This window comes from Myripristis murdjan, chromosome 13 (genome assembly GCF_902150065.1).
Source record: "Myripristis murdjan chromosome 13, fMyrMur1.1, whole genome shotgun sequence".
In the NCBI taxonomy this organism is placed as follows: domain Eukaryota; kingdom Metazoa; phylum Chordata; class Actinopteri; order Holocentriformes; family Holocentridae; genus Myripristis; species Myripristis murdjan.
In genome coordinates this window covers 12,404,047-12,426,221 of record NC_043992.1, presented here as the reverse complement: position 1 = coordinate 12,426,221, position 22,175 = coordinate 12,404,047, and the positions used below count along the sequence as shown (strand labels likewise).

The window sequence follows — 22,175 nt, the reverse complement described above, 5'->3', positions numbered from 1 at the left end:
CTCAAAATCATGATTAACCAGCAAAATGGCATCCTTATTACATTATTTGCTTCCTCATTACACAGAAAGTGGCTGACACAACATGTAACAGCTTAGCCATACTGGTGGACACAGAGACACCCAACTAAATACATCACAAACTATGGTTTCTGCACACAGGAAACGACACACACGCCCGCACGGGGAAAAAAAATGCAACTATTACAATTAATTATCAATGTTAAATCAAATATTTTCCCTTTTTCACACAAGGAAAATCTTTTCTCTTACAATCATATAAAACCAACCACTAGCACACATACACACAGAAGCCACACACACTCAAAGTAGATACATCATAAGCTCAGTTCCATGCAAATAAAACCTGATATCAAACTACAAAAAAATACACACAGCTGCAACTACTTGTCATCAAGTCCAATAATATTCCTTTTTCACACATCAAAAATAGGTTTTCCTCTCAAACCAAACACTAGTACAGCTTTGCCTGTGACACAACAACACCTGCTCTTTGAATACACACACAAGCCACACACTCAGCGACATACATCATGAGCTTAGTTCCATGTAAATAAAACCTGATAGCAAATTACAAAAAACACACACATGCCAGTTTTCATCATCAAGTCCAATAATTTTCGTTTTTCTCACAGCAAGAGAAAGTTTTCACCTCAAAATCTGGTTGAACCACACATTAGCAAAGCTGTGACTATAGCTAGCTAGCCCGCTAGCTAGCGCTAGCTTAGCGCGCTAATCTAATTAACCAAATGCCATCAATAAACTTTAAAATTCATCTCACGTCGAAGGTTATGCTTCATAATAAATGTTACAAGTCAACCACTTGTATCTTAAGAGTTGAGATTATCAAACACAGGTTAGCTTTGCATGTAAAGCTAGGCTGCCCCTCCACCAAAAACCAGCAAACAGCATAAAGACGATACAACAGGCCTCGGGCCTACCGGAGGAACGGCTAGCTAGCGCTAGCTTAGCGCGCTAATCTAATCGACCAAATGTCATAAATAAACTTTAAAATTCATCTCACGTCGACGGTAATGCTTCATAATAAACGTTTCAAGTCAACCACTTGTATCTTAAGAGTTGAGATTATCAAACACAGGTTAGCTTTGCATGTAAAGCTAGGCTGCTCCTCCATCAAAAACCAGCAAACAAGCACTATAACAACAGGCCTCAGGCCTACCGGAGGAACGGCTAGCTTAGCGCACTAGCTAGCGCTAGCTTAGCGCGCTAATCTAATGACCAAATGCCTTCAATAAACTTTAAAATTCATCTCACGCCGACGGTAATCCTTCATAATAAATGTTACAAGTCAACCACTTGTATCTTAGGAGTTGAGATTATCAAACACAGGTTAGGTTTACATGTGAAGCTAGGCTGCCCCTCCATCAAAACTCACCATAAGCCAGCAAACAGCACAATGCAAAGTACATAACCACTCTCTGAAATATAACATTTTAATTTCGTGTTTTACCTGCGTTATCATCAACCATATCCTCATATTACCACAGACTAAACACAATAGGCTAACGTTAAGCTAACAGAGATGAAAACAGGTCTTACCTCGGAGGACTGTGAGAAGAAGTGGGTGGGGCGCACACAGACGCAGGGGCCTTTTAAACGCTGTGGAAAAAAACATGCGTGTGCGTGTGTGCGCGCGAATGCGCGCGTGCGCGTGCGCGTGTGTGTGACATGAGTACTGGCAGCTGAGTCTGACCAAAATGCAGGCAGAGAGAAATCCTCATTCAATCTAATGGAGAAATCCAGAAAACCCACCCCTTTTTGAGGTGTCACAGCTCGGTCACCGTTTAAGTGACAGACTTGATTAAAAGTTTAAACGAGGCACGAGACTTGGATCTATAAATCTCCCATTTACATGATTTTGCTATCTTTTACTGTTTTTGAGTTATGGCAGTTTTAGTTTGAGAGTGTTTTCTGCTCCCTCTGAGCTCTTACAATGGGTGTGTATTGCGCATTCCTGAGGCAGCTAGAGTGAGTCACATGTCCAGGCAGAGTGCAGAGCAGAGCACACCAGAGTCAAAAATGTTTGAAAACTCTTCATAGCTCCCACAAACTTGGTCCAATCCACATCAAAACTACATATTTTTGTAGGAATTTTTGTCCTCTTTCCATCTGCATAGTTTTCAAAGCCGTCAGACTTTTACTTTAGACTGCAGGGGCCTAATTAGTGCCAAGTGTCAGCCTTGTCACACCAAACTCCATGGGAAAAAATGAGGTTTTGGCTCTGGCCACTCCGACTTTGAGGGCTTATAAAATCCAAATGAATCGAGTAATGACGGAGTTTTTAGCAACTTTTGTTCAGCACTGTGTCCTCTGTCATCTATTAAGTTTTCAAGCCGCTGACATTTACGCCCTGGGAGGAGATAGATTTTGTTCAACGCGGAACTTTGGGCAAGAACGTGAACATTCCAACGCAAATTGCGGACTTCCTGTTGGTTTTAGAGGGGGGGTGTCAGCGCGTGAATTGTAGGGCTTGATGAGACCTACATTTCGGCAGTGGTTTGGTCTTTCTATCACATTCCTGTGGGCCACAGCGGCTGCCTTTGTGTGCCTAGGTGGCGCTACCGAGCCCATTTTTGCACTTAGGGGGTCCGTTTGTCCATTTTATCCAATTTTTCACCAGTCCTGGCCTGCGTGCTGAATTTGGTGAGTTTTTGAGCATGTTTAGGGGGGCAAATTAAGGCCTAATGACACGAGATAATAATAATAAGAAAAAAACGAAGCAATAACAATAGGGCTTCGCGCTGTTCCAGCGCTCGGGCCCTAAAAAGAAAAAACATTACAATAACAATAGGGCTTCGCACTGTTCCAGTGCTCGGGCCCTAATAATTAACCAAACCCTAGTTAAGTTAAATCGCTTTACCCAAGACTGACAGTGAACCATGTGCAGATTCAGGAATGATGTTCTCAGGCAGGACTAAATCCTTTTCTGCTGTCAAAGTCTCTCCTAGTTGAAGAGGGCAAAAGGAAAAAACAATATGAGCATGAGAACAGGAATATAAAATCTCAGAGAGTTAAGACAAGAACAGGTTAGTACTGCATCAACCATGTTATTTCAATGAAGCTGATCTCTGATTCATTGCCATCCAAATTTTGCTGGCCACAAAACAGTTTTATAGCGAACTCCTTTGAGAACCAAAGGGTTCTTTCTTCTGTTTGGTAAATGAAATGAAGTTACATGTGAGGAGCAGTGAATGGCTACATTACAATCCACCAGTGTTGCATTTGATGCATGGTCTAAACCATACTGACCGTTTGGACAAAGCAACCAGTTGTAGGCCTTTGTGACCTCAGTTCCCTCAGGCTGAAAAGAAAGGAGACGGAAAATAATTTCAGTGGCCATATCTGTCAAGTCAAGGCTGTAAGTCAAATTTAGTTTCACCTCTCTCAAATGCAACAAAGACTAATATTGCAGGAACACTGAACTGAAGAGTTTTATTTGTCATCTTGATTTCAAGGCACCTACCTTTACTATGAGAGAGCGTGTGACCACATCGATGCGACCTCTCTCTGGTACGGTCACAATCTCATTGTTACATGAAACATCAGATGTCACAGCTTCTGCACTCACAGACACATTCACAGCCCCTAAAAGAAAGATTGACATAGACAGAAAATATAAAGTCTCTCTGCATCTGATATTTAATTGAAAGATTCTGGAGAATCTAACAAAGTCAACATATTTTGTGAGTGAGATGGTGTAAAAATTCATTGGACAAAAAAAGATCATAAATGAAATAATCCAAGGAATAAAAAAGCATACTGTATGGCACTGTGAGGCCATGACCAATGTACACTGTAATTCTGCTCATGATGTTTTAGTGATGAAGTAGCTAAATCTTATTTTACTGCTGAGCTGACTGTAAAATGCTCTCACTGATTCTCTATGCATATCCTGGAACAAAATAAGAGGCACCACAGACGCATGCAAAGTCAATCATCACAAGTTTTAACTGTGCTCTAAGGACTGCAAACTGAGACAAAAGGTACTTTTTAACCAGAGTCAGAAATACCCCTGACGCATTAAAGTCAGTGTCAATCAGCTTCAAGCAGGACTCAATGCAGGAAGTTCAATTTCTGTACCAAATGACTGATAAAGGAAAAGAGGAAAGTTGTAAATCAAAACCACCAATAATATCATGTCATGGACATAATAACTAGGACCACAGCACTGACTACTGCTGTGTCATCACATTTTCTGGCATGTTGCCTATTCCCCGACAGTGTTAATTTGACAGCCATTTTAGTCACATTTTAGTCATTGCTGTCCTTAATAGTTTTAGTGTAGTCTTAGTTGGTGAAAATGAAAAAGATTTTAGTCAGGTTTTAGTTGACAAAAATTAAAAAGATTTTAGTTGAGTTTTAGTCATTAGTTTTAGTCATATATATATATATATATATATATATATATATATATATATATACACACTATATTACCAAAAGTATTCGCTCACCTGCCTTTACTCATACTATGAACTGAAGTGCCATCCCATTCCTAACCCATAGAGTTCAATATGATGTCGGTCCACCTTTTGCAGCTATTACAGCTTCAACTCTTCTGGGAAGACTGTCCACAAGGTTGAGGAGAGTGTTTATAGGAATTTTTGACCATTCTTCCAAAAGCGCATTGGTGAGGTCACACACTGATGTTGGTCGAGAAGGCCTGGCTCTCAGTCTCCGCTCTAATTCATCCCAAAGGTGTTCTATCGGGTTCAGGTCAGGACTCTGTGCAGGCCAGTCAAGTTCATCCACACCAGACTCTGTCATCCATGTCTTTATGGACCTTGCTTTGTGCACTGGTGCACAGTCATGTTGGAAGAGGAAGGGGCCCGCTCCAAACTGTTCCCACAAGGTTGGGAGCATGGAATTGTCCAAAATGTTTTGGTATCCTGAAGCATTCAAAGTTCCTTTCACTGGAACTAAGGGGCCAAGCCCAGCTCCTGAAAAACAACCCCACACCATAATTCCTCCTCCACCAAATTTCACAGTCGGCACAATGCAGTCTGAAATGTACCGTTCTCCTGGCAACCTCCAAACCCAGACTCGTCCATCAGATTGCCAGATGGAAAAGCGTGATTCATCACTCCAGAGAATGCGTCTCCACTGCTCTAGAGGCCAGTGGCGGCGTGCTTTACACCATTGCATCCGACGCTTTGCATTGCACTTGGTGATGTGTGGCTTGGCTGCAGCTGCTCGGCCATGGAAACCCATTCCATGAAGCTCTCTGCGTACTGTACTTGGGCTAATCTGAAGGTCACATGAAGTTTGTAGCTCTGTAGCAATTGACTGTGCAGAAAGTTGGCGACCTCTTTGCACTATGCGCTTCAGCATCCGCTGACCCCTCTCCGTCACTTTACGTGGCCTACCACTTCGTGGCTGAGTTGCTGTTGTTCCCAAACGCTTCCATTTTGTTATAATAGAGCTGACAGTTGACTGTGGAATATTTAGCAGCGAGGAAATTTCATGACTGGATTTGTTGCACAGGTGGCATCCTATGACAGTTCCACGCTGGAATTCACTGAGCTCCTGAGAGCGGCCCATTCTTTCACAAATGTCTTGTTTCACAGTCTGCATGCCTGAGTGCTTGATTTTATACACCTGTGGCCAGGCCAAGTGATTAGGACACCTGATTCTGATCATTTGAATGGGTGAGCGAATACTTTTGGTAATATAGTGTATATACATACATATGCAGCCTGTCGGCGATGTTCGCTGCGCGTCTCCGGCGTACACCACAGTGTAAATGAGGCTGTAGGCGCAGATGTGCACATTCTCAACCAAACAAGCCACAGGATGCATTGCTCATATTTTGAGCTTTTGGCAGACAGATCGCACGCACAATTGGAGGAAATAATGCATTTTGAAAGTCCACTACACCACCTACTAACATTTTCGTCCCGTCTTGTCTCGTCATGACGAAAATACACACACGTCTCGTTATGTTTCCGTCATCAAAGAGCTATTTTTAGGTCGTCATGGTCCCATCTTCGTCATGAAAAAAAGAGTCATTGATGTAAATATTCGTCATCATAATCGCTGCTGAAAGTAACACTATTCCCCGACTTGTCTTTCAGGTCAAGCAAATCAAGATAACACAGGTAAAATAAAGAAAAACGGATCCTGCTTCCCCCACAAGTTTGAGTGTTCAGTGAAATGAAGGTGTGAAGGTCTGGCCTCACCCAAGACACTGGGTGCCATCGTCCAGCTGACGGTCTTGCGTTCACTGGCACACAGACAGGATGAATACTTGTCACCAGAGAGGGGGGTGAGGGTGTATTCTACAGAGGGGGCTGGGGTCACAGTCACCTGGCCAAGAGACACAATAGTCAGATCTTAAACTGGAACTGCATGATAGAAACAAATTATGGAAAAATAAAGAAAATAAGATCAAATTAAATAAAAGGTCTAGAGTGCAGCTTAAAGTGGAGACACAAAATGACTGAATAAATAAATAAATAAAATGGCATCTGGTGAAGAGCGCACACAATTTGACTTATATCAGTTTAGAAGGCTGACTGATATCAATTGATATTTTTTTCTGATAGAGACTTATGTGCCAGTATTGAAGATGTTTAAATCTGAAAATGTTTGTGTCAGAAAACACATTAAATTCAGAAGAAACTCAAAATCAATCACCATTTAGATCACAGGACACTAAAACACTCTCTTACCCCTGAGATAGCAATAATAATAATAAGAAATAATATTCATTCATACTTCGTGTGGAGTCCAAAAATAATAAAATGTCCCATTAAAATCACATCAGGATTCTCTGGGCTTCCCACTGACACCTAGGGCAGTACTGATTGATTCCATGTAATTAATAAATATGCAATCAAACAAACTCCATCATACCTGGTAAAAACAAAAAATTGAAATAAAACCAATTTGAATATGTAACCTAGATCATGCTCTGTCAGTGTAAAGGGCTTCATTACCATGATGCAGCTGGTCAGGTAGTTGAAGACAGTTGCCTTCAGCTCAAAGTGCTCCCCCCGGATGATGGAGTAGGGCAGGCTGAGCTCGAGGAAGAAGGGCTGGAAGACAGTGAACTCTTTACGAGGAGCGAGACCAAAACCCTGAGGGGACAAGCAGAAAGCCTCCGTCTCCCAGGTGGTGATGGTGTCCGGGACAGTGAGGGGCACTTCCTTGGATCCAGTCTCTCTGGATTAACAGGTGCACAGAGACACATATATACTGGGGATTATTTGCATGGTTGTTGTTTCGGTTGCATCAGTCACTTTACCACACCACCAAAGAAGAAGCCACTTTGCAGCCTGATGGATCAGCTGCCAATGAGATTTCTCCAATCATAAAAAAACAAGAAATGCACCTGGTGTTATTATGTCCAATGACAAATTAACTTCATAAGTTCTGAAAAACTGGCCCCAGTTAGAGAGCACGCCATATCAAAGCTGAGTCCTTAGTGCAGCAGCCTGGGTTTGAATCCGAGCCCGGGCCATTTGCTGCATGTCATGCCCTCTCTCTCTCCTGCCTTTCCTGTCTCTCTCTCCAGTTAGAAATTCATCCTGTTTTTTTCATTGACTAATAAAGCTTCTTTTTAAACATTTTTTAATCCTGTTACTTCAATCAGTTGTTTGAATTCTGCATTCCATGTGTTCTTGAATGTTTTCATTTACAGCTCCACAAAGTGTGTGTACTGAACCATTTGAGCTTGTTGCCCCAGAGAAACTTTCTAAAAGAGTTCTTACGAGGTCTAAACAGGATTCTGCTATGGTACAAGCCTGAAAAAAACTCTTTCTGGCATTATATATAACCTCTTTGGTCAAGAGTGATGATAGGAGCTCACCCGACGTCCACAAGGTCCCATATCCAAGTCTCAGGGAAGAAGGTGCGGACTGTTTCTATCACTGGAAGAGCTGGAGAAGGTGAATATCCACCACCAAGCCCAATACGTCCAGGTACTCCAGGCATTGGCATTGGCATTAGATAGTTCATTTGGGGGCCGATAGATCCATAATGACCAGCTGAAGGAAGTAGATATTATTCAGATATTATGCAACCAGTAGCAAGGAGCAACAATATCACAATGAACTTAAATGGAATTATGCTGGTTAACCTTCAACAAAAAAAGAAACCTTACCACTGCCGTCATAGAAAAAAATTTTCCACCTATACTTGAGGCAAGAAGGTGTCCTGATAACCAAATTTGTTGCCATTTTCATCCCCAAATTCTAAATAAACAAAAAACATTTATTTATTTTTTCATTTTTTATTTAACCTGGAAAGGCTCATTGAGTTTAAAAATCAGGCAGCAGCACAGATTGCAGACATACAAGAACATATAACAGATTACAGTAAAAATAGGAAATAAATTACAGAATCGTTTATTTTCATTTATGGATGGCAGTATAAAGTTGTTTTCATTCCATAGTGTACAGCTTTATATGTGTGTGTGTGCATATGTGTGTGTGTGTGGATACACAAGTAGATAGATATAGACAAAGATCAATAGATGTATAGATTGTCATGTAGGTATAGATATGTGTGTGTATGTATACATTCAAAAATAAAATATATATATTTAGAGAGAGAGAGAAAGTGTGGAGAGAGATAGAGTGTTGATATGATGTGCCCACTGTGTCATAAAAAGTACCTTGAAAACTGTGTAAGCATCTTTGTCGTCTCTGTCAGGTCTTGGAATAACGTATCTCTTTGGTCTCACAAGCAAACATGATGTAGCATCTTCAACCTCGTATGGAATATGGGACAATTTCTTCACAGGCAGCAAATCAAACATCTGAAAAGAAAGATAAGGGTCACTGCTTTGAACTGCCAAGTGTTTACTGTTTTTGCACTGATTGATGTTGTTCCATGGAGAGTATTAAAAAAATACAGCTCACAACAGCTGTATGGTTTAAACACACATGTGGGATGGAACATGGATTGTCCGCTGGCTGTCTCACCTCCCAGAACCTTGCAGATCTCTCTTTGTAAGACCACTTGTTAGAAACTTGGGTGAGATATTTGACAGTTCCCTTAAGTTTGAAGAGCAGATGAACTCAGCTTCTTCCAACTTAACACTGTTTTCAAGATCTAACACTTTTATTCATGTGTCTGCCTTGATATCTTCCACCTAACTCCCTACCAAACAAATATAACTCAGGCTTGGCATAAATAAAGACTCTATTTCCCACAAGCAGCTTCCTCAAATTGCTGCATCCAGATTGCAGACCAAATGTATTAAGATTAGGAAAGCCTACTTGAAGCTGACTGTCACTGCAGCTTGCATGATATCATGAGTAATGCTCTCAATATACAAGGAGAGCATTACTCATGAACTTCTTCCAAGCTGACAACCTTCAAGTTACGAGTCTGACTCTGTAACCTCGATGCAGAGGATCGGCAAAACTGTGAAAAAAAAAAAGAGTAGATGATCTGCATGACTATCATAGTTTATTTCTGCGGTTACCTTATCTGCATCCAGCTTCTTCCCCGACTCCTTGATGAGGACGCTCTGGTCGACAGCACTGATGCCACACAGAGAGTGTGGACTGGCCGACAGTTGTAGGAAGTTTTCCTCTCCCGGGACAGCTGAGGATGGTTTAAACTCCAACGACACCTGACACACACACACACACACACACACACACACACACACGCACCACCCTGACCTTAGTGCCTTTATCCCTTAGATACTCTGCTTAGTCACCTCATGTCAGCTACATCCCATTTCACTACAATAAGCTGACATTTAAGTTAAAGCATAGATAACTTTTGTGGTTAGATATTCCACCTACAAAAATATCTGAGGTCACCTCCAGGAGGCGACGTAGAGCACTAAAACTGGGCTAAACAGAGTCAAATGTAAAGCAGTCAATGAGACTTTAACAGAAAATCGGCTCTCTAAATGATTTTTTTTTTTTTTACTAGGCATTGCTGAAGAAAAACAGATGCTAGTTAAGAAGATCATTTCTATGTGCTTAGATGAATGAAATCTGAAACCATTTAGGGGGGAAAATGCTTTTTGCCTCTGGTTATGCAACCACTCAATACCACATAACCTTAATGCTAATCTAACAACCATGGATTCCATGTGAGCTTAGAATTATGAATATTGGGCCATGTAACAATGACAGTGACAGGCCAGTTTCTGGTAAATACATGGAATCAAATGTTGCGATGATTTTATAGCATTCAGCTCCAAATTACTGTCATATCTGTTTAGCAAGTGCTCAGCACTGCCCCCTTTGTCCAAACGACTGTACTGCACTCTTTTTTTCTGTCTCACAGCAGTCAGTGGGTGTGGTTCAGCTCTCATTCTCTTTAAGGTTTAGTTCAAGAGATGATAAAAGACTTTTGAACGACACTACCAACAAATTTGGACTGAAACTGCCACTAGCTGACACATTGAATTTATATATGCACTATAATATTACAAGTAAATATACTCAATATCTATAAATCTGACGATGTTCATCCCCCCCAAAATGGACATAATTACAAGCATTCAGTGCCTCCAGAATTATTATTAGCAAGGTAGAAAAGCCACTGAAAAATAATTTAGATCATCATGGGACATTTAACATAATAAAAAAAAAATATTAATACACATGTAGACAATGGCTCTCTACAACTTAAAAACCCAGAATACCAAAAACTGTAACAAGTAATAATGAAATATCAATACACTCTTGAGTGGAATTTGATCAAAATGTCTCATTAGAGTCAGCTGAGGTTAGGGGCTTCACACAGACAAACAGTGTAGTACTGATCAATTCTGCAACAGGCATAGTTAAACAAACTGCATCATGTCCATCATATCAGAGATGAATGGCACTGACTGACCACCAGTATGCACTTTTTTTTTTTTAAAAGAAAATCCCAATGTCAGCCTGATATATTGCCTGATATATTAGCAAAACGAGTTATCAGTCTAAGTCAAAATGTGACATCCAGACCTCTGTCGACACCTCTTCTGCTGACACTGACCTTGTGATTGAAGCATTTCTCGGTCGAGAAGTCAGCACTGTGGGCAATCACAGTCTCACTGGGAAGAACAGCATATGCAACAACCTGGACCAGTGGTGCCATGTCTGGAGACACTTCAACCTCAAAGGAGACCTCACCAGAAGTCACTGCAAAGCAAACCAACTGGTGTCATCAAACCTGATCGAATATTCACTAGTTATGATCAAGTCTTCCATTGGTTCAGTTCCTCTCTAACAAATGCGACATTTAAAGCTGCAAGCTGCAACTTTACAACTGCAATATAAAATTCATTTGGCCAAATGTTTAATCACATTGCATGACAAAAGAACTCTACCCTCGATCTTCTTGTTCTCCATGGCAACTAAACAGACTAATCTATGATTCCATTTCCAAAGTCTTTGAAAACGCTGATCTTGTGCTTGCCACTGATTCTAGTGGCATTCCTTTGAGTTCTGACACAGTTGCTCATAACCTTGTAATTAGGGATTCAGTCCTGGACTGGGTGCACGTCTACCTCACTGACATACATTTTAATGTTGAAATGAGAATCCTCTTCCCCTCTGCCCCCCTTGTCCTCTGGAGTTCCCCAGGGGTCAGTTCTGCCCCCCTTACTGTTATCTGCATGCTCTCCTTGGCTCATATTATTGGTAAGCACAATATCCCATTTCACTACCATGTGGATAATGCCTAGCTACATGTCTGGAGTATTAGCTATGTCTTGTCTTGTTGATATTAAATGTTGGTTATCCCAGAATTTTCTTTACATTCAGAAAGCAAAATCTGAGATCTTTGTAACTGGCCTGAGGAATTCCATCAACTCTTCCCTATCAGGTCTTGGCAGCCTATCATGATATCAAAAATGCCATGTATGACTTTTTATTGTGGCCTCATGTTTGAAGGCCAAGTGATAGAATTAGCAGAATCCTGTTTCCTCCAACTGAGGAATATAGCCAAAATAAAGTTCTTGTTTTTTAATCATTTGCAGACCCTGAAAAGGTCTATCTGTCCACCAAGTTGTGTTGTTTTTTTAGTCCAGGTACAAATTTTATGTGAACGTTGGAAAAGAAGAAGCTAGTTCACCTGCATATGCTATCATGTTATCTGGAAGGATGAGTTGTAGCCCACTTGTAAACTTCAACTTATTTTATGTTTTAGTTTATTCTCACCAACTGTGCTCATGGTTTAACAAGGGGCCCAGGTTTCCACAGTCTGTGCAAGGCGCTTGTTTCTTTGCATCGAAGCTCCACAGGGTCTTCTGAATTGCTTTTAGTCTGTCCCTTACCTGAGACCACTTTGCCTTGGGTGACCCTACCAGGAACTAAATGTTCTAGACAGCAAAGTTCCCAGAATCACACAAAGCCCTCCACTACAATAAGGTGGCAATTCCAGGAGGGGCTCATCAGTCCAAAAATAACTGATGCATTTGTATGAGGCAGATTAGGGCTTTATGGAAAGAGGTTCATTAGTAACTCATCATCAAAGCTGACATTATGACAAACTGTCTTTACCTACCTGGATCATCTTGCAGTTCGACTTTCACGTGTCCTTGCTTGACAATGACACCTCTAGATAAGATCTGGAGAGACAAGTTGTTAGAGAATGAAACAAAATGTGAGTCAAAGCTTTACCAATCTGTCATGAAAAATTTTGGGAATCAACACATTATCACTGCTTCCTGTGACTGTCAACAGGGGTTCTGAAAACTCCTCCTACACTTATCAATATGTAGTTTCTGACCTGAAATACCCTCATAAATAAATTATTCCTTCAATGATGTTTAAAATCTACAAGCATGAATCTAGAAGCCATTATAAGACAACTTTTCTTCTAATAAAACTTTGGTGCTACAACTTTGGCTGTTGTTAGTGTTATACAATCAGCCAACACAGGAGTCAAACACACCAAACACACACATTAGACACACTCACCAAATAAATCACATCCACAGAGCTCTGCGTCTCTCCAGCTATAGTGTACTTGACAGAGATTGGCTCTTTTCTGTCACAAGGAAGTGGTGCCTTGTCGTTTCTCTTCACCTCCAGGGAGCTGACTGATGCAGTATCAGGTGTGGAGGCATGGACCAATGACAGGGTGTGTGTCCCTGACACATAGTATGGAGTCCGATATCGTTGGTCTTCCATAGTTGGTTTGGCATCAACCTGGAAGAATAAAAGAATAAAAGATAAAGGGGATTTTTTTTATTAGCACTACTCAGGTTCTATTACCCTGTAAGCACATTGAGAAGACAAAAATACAAATGTCAAGGTCACAAGTAGCTAATTTGGGCATGAGAATTCTATCCTGCATTTTGGTTAATTCATGTGCATGATGCAATTTGTTCCCTCATTTTAATCAAATTATTACCACCTTTGGATTAATTTGCACATCCATCTGGCTGAGAGTAGGGTCTCCTCTGTCTGTGGTCCTTCTCAAGATTTCTTACATTCTTCTATCTGGGTATTTTGGGAGTTTTTCTGGCCCACAATGAGGACTAAGTCGTGGGTTATTGTCCTGTTTGTTGTAATGTGTGGGTATTTATAATGAGATTTATCTTGAGACTATAAACAGTGATACTGAGCTCTAAATAAACCTAAGGAGTATGCCTTTTTTTCCCCATAAATGGAGTCTCATACCCCACAAAAGTTTATAGGATCTGTTGTCTCATGTTCAGCTGAAAACATAATATCTGATCAAGCTGCTGTATATCTAGATGTTATGTTTAAAAATTTCTCCACAAATCCAAACAATGGAGATTGGATACTTCCATTCTGAAAGATCACAGATTTAAAACACATTTCACCTCAGAATTCAATCTGTTCTCCATCAGCTAGTCTCTCTCTCTCTGTCTCTCTCTCTCTCTCCATAAACACACACACACACACGCACACACACACACACACACACACACACATATATAGATAGAGAGACAGAGAGATAGAATTGATGCACAGCAGAGGAGGGACCAGCTGGTGGAAGAGTTTCACCATGGAATGCATTTTCTTTATTACACCAGTTACATTTGTTACTTAACTGAAGTAATGTGTTGTATGTATTATTCAAGTGTATGTTGAGGCTAAGCCCCTCGTATTAAAAGTCATGGAGGTCCACTGGAGAACTACCTGTGCACTATAGTTAAATTTATGACAAGCAGAGAAGAAAAAGAGAGATACCCGAAATTGTTGTGGTGTAGATGTAGGTAAATTTTTGAATGAAAGTTAAGAATTTTATACAAGATTGTTTTTAAAATGTATGCTTTATTCGATAGCAACAGTATATACAGAGAGGAAAGGCAGGAGAGAGGGAATTACATGCAGCAAAGGGCTCAGTTCAAAATCTAACACAGGCTGTTGCGGTAAGGCCGTGCCTGAGTTAGTGACCAGGGAATCCCTAATGCTAAGATTTTAAGTTAAAGGCAGAATGAGTAGGATTTTCCTAAAACAAAAAAGAAAAAAAAAAAAAAAAAGAAAAACAACTCATACAAAATAATCCCTTTCTAACACCACTGACGAGCCACTAGAAGTGTGTGTTAGTGCGTGTATCTGCAGAGACCCTGCCCTCTGCCTGGATTGTCTTGTTGTGCTGTGCTCAGGACTATTCTGGATGTTGGCCGTTGGGCAGCGGGTGTTTCGCTCCCAGCCAATAAAAACGCGTTGTGCCAGACCGATAGCACCACATCAAATAATAACATACTAACCCTAAACAAAATACAGCGAGGCGAAACGCCAAGCATACAAAGCTAGTTCCACAACATGAGTGAATCTGGGGTTGGCTTTCACCCGCTGATGGGCACTGAGGGAGAGGAGGAGGATGAAGAGCGACATGGTGTTGGCCTGTTTGGCCTGTAAAAGTGATGTATTGCTCACCTTTACAACCACTGAGTTAGCTACTAAGCTGACATCATCTGAACAATCAGATGTATCAAAACATCCAGTGGAAAAACAGCACATGTACGTTCAGGCTAATCAGCTGCTCTCAGTCATGACTGCCCACAGCTGAAGACCTTCAGCATGGCCATCCTCTATTATGGTAGAAAATATGGTCCATTGCAGAATATTTAGAAACCATTTGGGATCATTTATATGAGTGAGTGACTCCACCTGCTCAGCTTCTGGGTTTATGCCACTGCCTTTCTGAGAATGATGATGTGACTGCTAATGCTGAGAAAACAGATGCAGTTTTGATGTCTTACTTACGTGTAGTATGATGTCCCCTCTGAAGTCGGATGTGTTCAGTGAGAAAGAGGCAACACCATTTCTGTCGGTCATGAGGTTTTGTAAGCGACGTGCTGACCACCTGTTACCCTCAAACAGGTAGACTGAATAGTCAGGAATGGGGGTTTCATTGAAGTAAACCGCTTTAACCTAATGGAAACACAAATATACACTAGCAATGTAAATGGTTTATCAGTGGCATTTAGATCTAGTTTAAAGAATTGTACTGAAGACATAAAGACCATATTTTGCACTAGGGCTGGGCGATTATGGCAGAAATCAAAATCACAATTAACTGAACATTTTACCTTGATTACGATTAATGAACGATTATTACTGATTATTATAGCTTGAATCTTTTGCAAACAAAACGGCAATGTCAAACTACAAAAAGCTGCATCGCCTCTAAACAAATATTATTTCAAGTAATATTATTGCTATATTATTATTAGGAATAGTATATATATGCACTAATAATAATATAGTGTGCCTGCCTAGTAAGCAGGCTATATTAATTTCTCAGAATTTTGCTCCCTAATGATTATTATTATCATTATTATTATTATTAGTAGTAGTAGTAGTAGTAGTACAATAATTAATCATCGGTATCTAGGCTATATATTATTATCATATCTATATTATTCTTATTCTTATTCACTACCCAGAATCACAGAGCGACAACGGACGTATGACGTCATGACGTCAGTTAGCTTCTGTTGTTCTTAGCAGCCAAGCTGTGTGCTGGTTGTGGGCTAAACTATGCGTGTTGTGGTGTGGTAACCGGAATAACCGACATGGGCAGGATTATGTCGGTTAAGGGCCCTAAATGTCGGTTTCGATTATTTTTCGATTAATTGCCCAGCCCTATTTTGCACTCACTTTTCCTTCCACAACTGATCCTTGTTTATATAGCTTGGGGGTGTCAATAAAGGATAGTTTTCCAACGATATAAGAAAGTGATATTGTTTGCCCTTGGGTCCGCATAGTACCTGCAAGAAAAGCGATCATGTTATAACAGTGAGAACATCATATCATTTAAATAAGACATTCTCTATTTGAAAATGCTTTACATACAATATGTGAACACTTGCCTGTCCCCTCCTCTTTCACTTTGGCATTAAGGTACAGTTTATCTGTCTGCACAAATCTTGTGAAAGATGATGTTGTGAAGGTGAAAGTAGCACAGCCAGTCTTTTCTGTCTAGAATGTACAGAGAGAGAGAGAGAGAGAGAGAGAGAGAGAGAGAGAGAGAGAGAGAGAAGTCAAAAGTGAAAAGTCTCAGTGAAAAGTGAAAAGTCTCAGTCTCAAATAGTTTCAAACCTTTGGAGCACAATCAGTGGTAATGGCTGTAACTCTAAAGTCCCCCTTCAGTCATTTATTAAATCCCCAAAAAGTCATCTCTGTTAATCAGTATTACATAGTTTATTTCCATGAAAAAAAAAAAAAACATCTCTTAGTGACTTAAATGCAACTCTACACCTTGTCCTCATTCGCCTCACCTGGTGATACTTTGGTGTCTGGTGACACTGGTTAAAATGAGGGTTAGCCCACTCAGTTATTATTTTGTCACTGTCTGTCAATTCCAGAATCACCGAAAGAGGTTTAACGTTACAAAGATTTAATGTTAAAGCCACTTACATACCTCATGTTGGATTGTACTACCCTCCTTGCACCCCCCTGTGGACATTGCATGTACAACAGGAGTCGCCTCAGAATATTGTGGCCATGCTACACTTGAATGACGCATGTGATGCAGTGTTTGTTCATTTATTTATTTATTTATTCATTTATATTGAAAAATGTGGGGGTGCCACAGTAGCTCACCGGATGAGAGTGCGTACCATAAGTTAAGTCTGAGTCCTGATCACAGTGTCCTGGGTACGAATCTGACCTCAGGCCCCTCAAGCCCCTCGCTGCATTTCATCCCCTCTCTCTCCCCTGCCTTTGCCTCTCTCTCTACCCTGACTGTCAAATAAAGAGAAAAAATTCTTCTGAGAAAAAATAAATAAATATAAGAATTTAATATAACCTCACCCTAATATAAAAATATGTTTGAATCTCTTTTATTTTTTTGGAATACAATATTAGAGTTTGATTTTTTTGTTCTGGCTGACAGCCCTAGACAGACGTCAGTATAGTCAAGGTCAGACATTTTAGGGGACACAGACACAGGAAAAACTCTTTTTTGAGTGGAGTGGGGCTTTAATGCTCTTAGGGTCTATTCTAGTCCATACATTTGACATACATATACATAGGTATTTGTTTACATGGCTGGCCTGGATGCATTTTTGCAGGGAGAAAACACAGATGGCTACCAGAACTCTACCTGTTTAGTCTCACGATAGCAAGGGGCAGTTATGTCAGGAACCATTAACCTATGATGAGGCTGACGAGGCCAGCACACCTCAAAGTGAACACTGGCTGACACAGGCTGTCCATATGTATACCTGAAAAAAAGTTTAAAACAAAAACTCAATATATATTTGTAGATGACTTACCAACTGCAGATTAATTTATTACATTCAGAAGCTTATTTTGACAAGTCTGTCTAAATATCTAAATTGAAATATCTAAATATCTAAAAATACTTACTTTCCACATATTTCAGCTTCGACTTCCTCCTGCACAATGCTTATTTCTGCAGGTGCCTTAACCTTTACATCAAATTTAGGCAAAACTGGAAACAAAAACATGATTTTTAGTATTCCTCATTTACTAATACATAACAACACGTTATGGATAATTTAAATAAAAGAGTGCAACTTACCGTATTTCTCAACCTTGAATGTGTGATATATTTTCCTTTCAGCAATTGACACAATAACTTTGTAGCCTCCCTCACGGGCATCAGAGCTCAAGGAATAAGAGAGCTGCACTATTTTACCATCGGATGAAGTGTTCAGCCACTGTCCAATCCGGTTTCTTGAAGGGTCCTGTAAAGAAGGGGCAGAGAGAGCATGCAATGATACTGGAAGAGGCTAAACTTTGGTAAACCTCCTGTTAAACATCTATTGGAACCTAAACAGCTAAACTCTTGTCGAAAAACACAGACATGTAAAAGAGCCCAGAATTAATTCATTGTCAATGTAGAGAGTTTGTAAAGGCTGTTAAAAAGCATTCATTTCACTCCAAGAAGATTAAAATGCACTTGATGACTCTGAAGGTGAAAGAGATTCTGTTTGCTAAAAGAGTGCAAAGAAAGCTTGGATCCTACGCTTTATTTAAATTGTATGAAAATGACTGGGAGACGAAGTTTACCTTACTTATATTACAGAATTATTAAGAAGACAAACTACTACCCCATTAAATAAATTTGTTTTATTTATTTTATTTTATTTTATTTATTTTATTCAATTTATAAAGGACAGTGTGCACTTTCATTAGCTATTCAAAGGAATAAAAAGATGAGTGCACCAGATTTAGCAAGAAAGCTAATTTCCATCTGTAGTCCTTACAAATAACATTAAAACAATCAACACAGTAAAACAAACATTAAAATAATCAACACAGTAAAACAAACATTAAAACGATTAACACAGTAAAACAAACATTAAAACAAACAGACCTGCACCTATCACATACCAATACACACAACATAAACACTACAGGCAGGCCATACAAACATAAATAAACAACCTAACCATTCCTAATGTAAAGTGCAGTGTAAAAAATGCCAGTTAGGTAGTAGAAATTATTATTGTATACTTAAGTGCCAATGTAGAATACTGTAAACCTATTAGCATTATAATGTAAAGTGCCATTGCAGAATATTAAAGACATGAGGTTATTGGTATCATCAAATGTGATTGCAGATATTTTAAATACCAACCATGGTAATTCAGAACTACAGATTTACAATGAGGAAATACCAACAATGGTAATAGACAAATACAAGATGGTTCTTGTAAGGTAACACATATAATAGTTAGAAAAACAAAACAAAACAAAAAAAAAAACAAAACAAAAACAAACAAACAATTGTGATGTGAATATTTTCGTATTTACCCCAGAGTCTTACCTCAATTTCAATGACGTTGTACTGCAAGGAGGAAAAAACAAAACAAACAAAAAAACATGAGACCTTCATAATGAGAACTTGTTTTTTCTGAAGTTGTGTTCACCTATTACAATTTCTTATAATATTTCTTATAATTTCTTATAATTTAAATCTTCTCTTTACAATTTGAGCAACTGCAATTGACCCAATTCTCCTAATGGATCAATCAAATATTTCTGATTTTGATTCGGATTGTCTCAAAATTAGGGTCTGTGAATTCAAATGCATCAATGCAAAATACCGTACAGGCGGCAAACTCAGTAAAAAATACAATGCAAGATGAAGAGTTAGATGGGTTCTTTTGGCATCTGTGACCACTGCAATCCCCAGTATTCTTGTTTTTCTCCATTTTTCACCTTTAGTGGTAAGCTTTCATTACTTTGGTGTTGTGTAGGCAGCACCAACAGAGACACCCAACATCGATTGCAGAGTCTTAATTGTTTCTAGCGTCTTATATTTGTCACTAAAACCATAAAATGCAGTACATCTTGTGCCAAGAATTTCTCTTAGGAAGGACTGAAGTCATTAAAAAGCATATTCATTTTGTCAACCAAGGACTTCACTTACCTGATTTCCTCAAAAAGTGTCAATAATTTGTTTAAATTTCATGACAGACTTTAACTGCTTGTGTTATTGTCAAATACTGCATACATCATTTTGATTTTAAACATGTTCTAGACTATACAGTCTGCATATCAAAATGTATAACCTTTTAGAGGATGAACCGGGTTTTGAAAAAGGGGGACACCTAAAATTTTTTAGTCTGAAACATTGCAGTCACAGAAATTTTCCCAACTATAAATTACTTTTTCAGAAAAAACAAAACAAAGCAGTGAAATGACTAGATTTATTTCTATGTCAGCCAAAAAAAAAAAAAAAATGTATGAGGACCTTAACTCAGGTTTACTTAGAGTAGCCCTGATTGTAAAACTAACAAAGAGCGTCAACAGAGTTGTTTGTCCTTACTGATGAAACTGACTGAGGCTAAAGGGCACACCACTGTAGATTTAGCCTGATTATGTAACTTTGGTTCAATTTTAGAATACTGACCAGTGTGACACTCATCTAGGCACAATTTAAAAAGTTGATCTGTCATCATGCATGCTCATAGTGTGGTCTTTAAACAGGGTATAAAAAATAGGAGGGATGGTTCCAACACTCACCAACTCATTGGCGGGTCTGAACTTGGTGTCCATTGAAACTACTCTGAAATGGACTGCAAAGAGATTACATGAGTTTTTTTTTTTTTTTTTTTTTTTTGATCTGACACAATAATGTCTTTTATTAAAGCACAATAAGCCAACCAAACTACACACTTCTGTCTGCTCAGATCTGACACCATTACAATCCAACTTAAGAGTGAGATAAAACTATGGTACGAGAGAAAAGTGACCAATGGATCTTTCATGATTTCTCAGTTTGTCTCTGTCTTGTATTACATCAATTTTAGATCAATACTTTGTCAAACAAACACAATTTGATCAAGATCTATGACTATCTCCTCTGTACTATAGCAACACTATACCAGCCATGTTATTTCTTTTCTCTACCCTATGTACACTAGTTCAGGGTCAGGGCTGGAGCCTATCCCAGCATGCATGAGGTAGAAGACAGGGACACTATATATTTTTTTCTGAGCCTGTGGCATTCTGCATATTACGAGCAGTATACGAGCTGAGACTGAAGTAAAACACGCATTTACCTGTTTGTCCTGGGAGGTACATTGGTTTATCTGTCTGGATAAAGGTCATGGGACTATAGGCTCTGATCATCACCTTCCTGATTTCTTTTGAATGAAAGGTCTTGCCATGAACCTCTACCTCCAAATTCCGCACCTCTTGATTCTGCACCATAGGAACCTGTGAAGAAAAAAGATTTTACAGACACCAGTCAACATAAACATTCACAATTACTGTAAGACCTGCAGAATTTTTAATTTACTTAAGGAGGATAACCCATGATGGTGTGGCTAAATGTGCAGTTGAGGTTCACCAAGCAATGGTATATTTCACATCCTGGGCAACTATTGAGGTTTCAAGTGTTCAAAGAATAATTTGGGAGGAAAAAATGTACAAAGACAACTAAACAAGATCTATGTGCAGAGGTGACCTTAAATTTAACACAGGTGTGAAGATCTGTGTCAGCTTTCTCCGTGAGCAGGGTTCTGTTTTCTGCTTGCGAGGTCAGAGTGATGGTCATGAGCAAAGTTTCACTGGGCTGCAGGAGACTTGCGCAGAATTGGGTGTCAGCTCCAGCTTCAAGAACTGCAGGAATGGCTACCATGTAATGCCTATAGCCACAGAAACATACATTCATATAGCACCAGACAACATCAGTATACAAAACTTATGCGAGGATTGTTACTGTACACTATCCTTAATGCAGGTCACAACTACAATAGCATTGGAAGAACACTGGTCTACTTACGGTCCTGGACTCGCTTGACCCACATGCACCCAACTTAGGAGGGCACATAGCATCCACGGCCATGTCTGAATCCCAGGAAGACCCATGACTGTCTGGTGTGTGCCTCAGAGTCAGTCTCCGTTAAATAGGCTGTGCTGCATTAAGCCTCACCCACAATAAACACAAACTCTGAACACACTAAATTCAAGTCAATCATTTACACAGCAGACTTGATACATCTATCCAATTGATATAATTTCCTGTAATCAAAGCCACCTTGGGCTACATTTAAGCATTTTAAATTTAGCTGATCATGTTTGAGATCATCCAGGAAAAGTTGACTGAGCCTATAAGCTCATTTTGATACTTCTATTCACATCTGTACACCTGTATACATTCCCACTGCCATGCAGCCCACTAAAACACCAGTCTTATATTGTTGACAAGCTTCGCAGTGGCAATCGGGAGTTGAACAGGGAATAAGTAGATAAGTAATAGATTTTTTGCCATGC

The 22,175-nt window shown here is 39.6% G+C and overlaps 1 protein-coding gene across 1 annotated transcript in view; it reads right to left on the bottom strand.

Moving 5' to 3' along the window:
- Positions 1-21,770, bottom strand: part of LOC115370019 (alpha-2-macroglobulin-P-like) — a 53,272-nt gene extending 31,502 nt beyond the window's left edge. Inside the window, exons 1-23 of the mRNA XM_030066797.1 lie at positions 21,685-21,770; positions 21,367-21,547; positions 20,960-21,116; positions 20,421-20,473; positions 19,219-19,239; positions 17,968-18,133; positions 17,793-17,877; positions 17,527-17,647; positions 16,292-16,400; positions 16,080-16,189; positions 15,183-15,350; positions 12,918-13,148; positions 12,502-12,565; positions 10,990-11,135; positions 9,470-9,619; positions 8,654-8,797; positions 8,141-8,231; positions 7,847-8,024; positions 6,975-7,200; positions 6,216-6,342; positions 3,503-3,624; positions 3,289-3,340; positions 2,900-2,983 (exon numbers count right to left, since the gene is read on the bottom strand). Of these exons, the coding sequence (XP_029922657.1) occupies positions 2,900-2,983; positions 3,289-3,340; positions 3,503-3,624; positions 6,216-6,342; positions 6,975-7,200; positions 7,847-8,024; positions 8,141-8,231; positions 8,654-8,797; positions 9,470-9,619; positions 10,990-11,135; positions 12,502-12,565; positions 12,918-13,148; positions 15,183-15,350; positions 16,080-16,189; positions 16,292-16,400; positions 17,527-17,647; positions 17,793-17,877; positions 17,968-18,133; positions 19,219-19,239; positions 20,421-20,473; positions 20,960-21,116; positions 21,367-21,547; positions 21,685-21,770 (2,872 nt within the window). The remainder of the gene's footprint in view (positions 1-2,899; positions 2,984-3,288; positions 3,341-3,502; positions 3,625-6,215; positions 6,343-6,974; positions 7,201-7,846; positions 8,025-8,140; positions 8,232-8,653; positions 8,798-9,469; positions 9,620-10,989; positions 11,136-12,501; positions 12,566-12,917; positions 13,149-15,182; positions 15,351-16,079; positions 16,190-16,291; positions 16,401-17,526; positions 17,648-17,792; positions 17,878-17,967; positions 18,134-19,218; positions 19,240-20,420; positions 20,474-20,959; positions 21,117-21,366; positions 21,548-21,684) is intronic.
- Between the last annotated feature and the right edge of the window lie 405 nt (positions 21,771-22,175).